The sequence below is a fragment of the Alosa sapidissima genome, chromosome 21 (assembly GCF_018492685.1).
Source record: "Alosa sapidissima isolate fAloSap1 chromosome 21, fAloSap1.pri, whole genome shotgun sequence".
Classification (NCBI taxonomy): Eukaryota; Metazoa; Chordata; class Actinopteri; order Clupeiformes; family Clupeidae; genus Alosa; species Alosa sapidissima.
This window is the reverse complement of record NC_055977.1, coordinates 9,457,779-9,462,778: the sequence shown is the minus strand read 5'-3', so window position 1 is coordinate 9,462,778 and position 5,000 is coordinate 9,457,779. Positions and strand designations below refer to the sequence as shown.

The window sequence follows — 5,000 nt, the reverse complement described above, 5'->3', positions numbered from 1 at the left end:
ATCCATTAGGCCACTGGGGCTTACCAGCTGCGCTCCATCAGAGCCTTTGCTCCACTGGTATCAAAGGAATGTTTTAAATGTCGGGATAGCCGGACAAAGCCACTGTGTTGAATTTTCGGGTCTCGGGCCCTGAGCTGGCAGAAAGCACTCCAGACTGACTGTGGCAGGTGAGCATGGCTATATTTCCTGATTTGAAATGTTTCCATGTCAGAAGATCGTTTGAAGAGATGTTTGCATTTTACACGACAGTGTAAAGTGACGGGAAGATCAAGACTAAGTGAAGTGAACGTGTATATAAACGTGGAAGTGGCTACAGGTTCCCCACTCGGAAGCCCCCTCCACTCGCCGTTCTCAGCGCTGGCCCAGACTCTGAGGGAAATGGCGCGCGTCAACGCGCAGGAGAGGCCTCTAAAAACTCGGCCTAGCAGAGGATGGTTTCGATCCATCGACCTCTGGGTTATGGGCCCAGCACGCTTCCGCTGCGCCACTCTGCTCTGCCTCAGTTCTCATTGCCTGCTCATTTCCATTAGCTCCAGAGCTCTCATTGCAGTTTGACTGGATTGCAAGGCAGATTTGAGAAAATGCAGATGAGATGATCAGGACAAGTCAAAGGAGGTGCGTAGTCGGATACGGAAATGGCTGCACGTTCCCCAGTGAAAGCCTGCCGGTCGTAGTTTTCATTCCCGTGTCAGGCTGTGGGTTGTGAAAGGCAAAATGTGTGCGGCTCTCCTATCGTGGCACCTAAAGGGTGAGCCTAGCAGAGGATGGTTTCGATCCATCAACTTCTGGGTTATGGGCCCAGCACGCTTCCGCTGCGCCACTCTGCTGCGCCTCACCCCAGATGGGACTCGAACCCACAGTCCCTGGCTTAGGAGGCCAGTGCTTTATCCATTAGGCCACTGGGGTTTACCAGCTGCGCTCCATCAGAGCCTTTGCTCCACTGGTATCAAAGGAATGTTTTAAATGTCGGGATAGCCGGACAAAGCCACTGTGTTGAATTTTCGGGTCTCGGGCCCTGAGCTGGCAGAAAGCACTCCAGACTGACTGTGGCAGGTGAGCATGGCTATATTTCCTGATTTGAAATGTTTCCATGTCAGAAGATCGTTTGAAGAGATGTTTGCATTTTACACGACAGTGTAAAGTGACGGGAAGATCAAGACTAAGTGAAGTGAACGTGTATATAAACGTGGAAGTGGCTACAGGTTCCCCACTCGGAAGCCCCCTCCACTCGCCATTCTCAGCGCTGGCCCAGACTCTGAGGGAAATGGCGCGCGTCAACGCGCAGGAGAGGCCTCTAAAAACTCGGCCTAGCAGAGGATGGTTTCGATCCATCGACCTCTGGGTTATGGGCCCAGCACGCTTCCGCTGCGCCACTCTGCTCTGCCTCAGTTCTCATTGCCTGCTCATATCCATTAGCTCCAGAGCTCTCATTGCAGTTTGACTGGATTGCAAGGCAGATTTGAGAAAATGCAGATGAGATGATCAGGACAAGTCAAAGGAGGTGCGTAGTCGGATACGGAAATGGCTGCACGTTCCCCAGTGAAAGCCTGCCGGTCGTAGTTTTCATTCCCGTGTCAGGCTGTGGGTTGTGAAAGGCAAAATGTGTGCGGCTCTCCTATCGTGGCACCTAAAGGGTTAGCCTAGCAGAGGATGGTTTCGATCCATCGACTTCTGGGTTATGGGCCCAGCACGCTTCCGCTGCGCCACTCTGCTGCGCCTCACCCCAGATGGGACTTGAACCCACAGTCCCTGGCTTAGGAGGCCAGTGCTTTATCCATTAGGCCACTGGGGCTTACCAGCTGCGCTCCATCAGAGCCTTTGCTCCACTGGTATCAAAGGAATGTTTTAAATGTCGGGATAGCCGGACAAAGCCACTGTGTTGAATTTTCGGGTCTCGGGCCCTGAGCTGGCAGAAAGCACTCCAGACTGACTGTGGCAGGTGAGCATGGCTATATTTCCTGATTTGAAATGTTTCCATGTCAGAAGATCGTTTGAAGAGATGTTTGCATTTTACACGACAGTGTAAAGTGACGGGAAGATCAAGACTAAGTGAAGTGAACGTGTATATAAACGTGGAAGTGGCTACAGGTTCCCCACTCGGAAGCCCACTCCACTCGCCGTTCTCAGCGCTGACCCAGACTCTGAGGGAAATGGCGCGCGTCAACGCGCAGGAGAGGCCTCTAAAAACTCGGGCTAGCAGAGGATGGTTTCGATCCATCGACCTCTGGGTTATGGGCCCAGCACGCTTCCGCTGCGCCACTCTGCTCTGCCTCAGTTCTCATTGCCTGCTCATTTCCATTAGCTCCAGAGCTCTCATTGCAGTTTGACTGGATTGCAAGGCAGATTTGAGAAAATGCAGATGAGATGATCAGGACAAGTCAAAGGAGGTGCGTAGTCGGATACGGAAATGGCTGCACGTTCCCCAGTGAAAGCCTGCCGGTCGTAGTTTTCATTCCCGTGTCAGGCTGTGGGTTGTGAAAGGCAAAATGTGTGCGGCTCTCCTATCGTGGCACCTAAAGGGTTAGCCTAGCAGAGGATGGTTTCGATCCATCGACCTCTGGGTTATGGGCCCAGCACGCTTCCGCTGCACCACTCTGCTCCGCCTCACCCCAGATGGGACTCGAACCCACAATCCCTGGCTTAGGAGGCCAGTGCCTTATCCATTAGGCCCCTGGGGCTTACCAGCTGCGCTCCATCAGAGCCTTTGCTCCACTGGTATCAAAGGAATGTTTTAAATGTCGGGATAGCCGGACAAAGCCACTGTGTTGAATTTTCGGGTCTCGGGCCCTGAGCCGGCAGAAAGCACTCCAGACTGACTGTGGCAGGTGAGCATGGCTATATTTCCTGATTTGAAATGTTTCCATGTCAGAAGATCGTTTGAAGAGATGTTTGCATTTTACACGACAGTGTAAAGTGACGGGAAGATCAAGACTAAGTGAAGTGAACGTGTATATAAACGTGGAAGTGGCTACAGGTTCCCCACTCGGAAGCCCCCTCCACTCGCCGTTCTCAGCGCTGGCCCAGACTCTGAGGGAAATGGCGCGCGTCAACGCGCAGGAGAGGCCTCTAAAAACTCGGCCTAGCAGAGGATGGTTTCGATCCATCGACCTCTGGGTTATGGGCCCAGCACGCTTCCGCTGCGCCACTCTGCTCCGCCTCACCCCAGATGGGACTCGAACCCACAATGCCTGGCTTAGGAGGCCAGTGCCTTATCCATTAGGCCACTGGGGCTTGCCAGCTGCGCTCTACAAAGCCTGATAGCCTGACAAAGCCACTGTGTTTAATTTTCGGGTCTTGGGCCCTGATCTGGCAGAAAGCACTAATATTTCATCCAAGTATTGGTACTTCTACTTGAGTACAAAATGTTAGTACTTTTTCCACCTCTGGATAGGGACTACAGAGGAATGGGGATGATATTGTGTTTCATTATCTCAAACTTTACTCAAACAGTAGGCCTATTGTAACGTGTTTACGAATTAATGCATGTTAATGTGTGTGTAATGTTCTATAATATGTTGTGTTACCTGGGCCAGCAATAGGGTGCCATCCATTTTTGGTGGTGTGGAGGTGTTTTGGAACTGTGCATGTATGTGGACACCATGCAACACAAGGGAAGAACAATGGGATATGAGCCACCACTGACATATAACTATTTTATGCATTTGTTTTATGTTATTGTATGCTCAATTATTAGATCAAGTGGTAAAACAATGAGATTTGTATGACTGTAGTAAGATGTATGCGGAAGCCTTGTTACAATGTAGTACATGTGAGAAAACATTCACTGCTGATACAGACCAATTTAGGCCCATAGACATTCTAGCACATTCTTACTTCACTTATGCATTCCTTGTGTGAAAGGCAATATACAATTTCATAGAATGGTGTAAAGGATAATTTTGTATGATTTTTTATGGTGATGTTTGTTAAATGTCAATCGTAATATATGCTGATTCAAATCATTTTTAACAAATAGAATAGATAGAACAGTTGTTTTTTGTTGTGTAAAAACGGCATCTTACTCTAAATTTTAATTTGAAAAACACAAACATGTTCAGTGCAGACATGTATGTTGATATGTTTTTGTATGTTAATATGTTTTTAATCTAAATTGGCCTACTGGAATAAAAGCTTTTCACAAATATACCTGAAGCGTTTTGTACATAGCTTGTCAGCCATCTTGGATTGATGATGTTTGGAATACAAAATTGTAAATACAGTTGCAACATTGCAATGCATCTATCGATACTGCCCATATGAGGTTATGTGGCATGAAAGGGTTAAAACTACACAGACAGAATAATTATTTGAGCTATTTCCATGAATGCAGTACTACTAACTGAAGCACATTTCAGTATTTTGTTTACAAATTGAGCCTTTTTTTAACAAATCTTAGGTCTCCATGGTCAAATAATGTTTGCAATCACATGAAATTCTAATAACAAAACAGAGATTATTATCTGTATACATTCAGTTTTTTTGTTTTAATATTAACTTTTTTTTTGGAAATGGTTGTGTTCACACTTTCATACACCCACTATCTCTCACACATACACCCACACTCTCTGTCATACAAACACTCTCAGACACACACACACACAGAGACGGCTCTAAGAGACTGGCATATCATCATATCAAATGATCATCAATGACACAGGAGTCGACCACCATGTCCACGCTGCCCACCTGGGTGCCCATGTAGATGCCAGGCACAGTGGCCATGTGCACAGCTCCGCTCTCATAGGTCTTCTCCAGAGTGGCGTTGAAGGGGACACTGACTGAGTACAGCATCCCCCTCATCCACACCTGACAGGTAGGTGGGAAGGGCGGCAAGGGGACAGTTCCAGACACAGAGTGAGAGACCGTCTCACTCACAGAGTCACCCATGATGCTTCTGGGTGTGCTGTTAGTGGACAAGAAGCTGGAGTTGAGGTGGGGAATGTGAGCCGTAATGGAGGTGGAGATGACGAGGCGTTTGGAGGAGATGGTCTCCCAGGTGC

General features: G+C 48.3%; 1 protein-coding gene and 3 non-coding genes across 4 annotated transcripts in view; all 4 read right to left on the bottom strand.

Moving 5' to 3' along the window:
- Positions 1-20, bottom strand: part of trnar-ccu — a 73-nt gene extending 53 nt beyond the window's left edge. The window contains exon 1 of the tRNA in view: positions 1-20. This exon is cut by the window's left edge and continues 53 nt beyond it. This is a non-coding gene — a tRNA (tRNA-Arg).
- An 813-nt stretch (positions 21-833) lies between these two features.
- On the bottom strand, positions 834-906 carry trnar-ccu. Its single transcript has one exon. It is a non-coding gene; the product is annotated as a tRNA-Arg (tRNA).
- Positions 907-3,158: 2,252 nt separating this feature from the next.
- Positions 3,159-3,231, bottom strand: trnar-ccu. Its single transcript has one exon. It is a non-coding gene; the product is annotated as a tRNA-Arg (tRNA).
- Positions 3,232-4,465: 1,234 nt separating this feature from the next.
- Positions 4,466-5,000, bottom strand: part of LOC121696214 (natterin-4-like) — a 2,538-nt gene continuing 2,003 nt past the window's right edge. The window contains exon 3 of the mRNA XM_042077568.1: positions 4,466-5,000. This exon is cut by the window's right edge and continues 669 nt beyond it. Coding sequence (XP_041933502.1) covers positions 4,630-5,000 — 371 coding nt within the window. The 3' untranslated portion in view covers positions 4,466-4,629.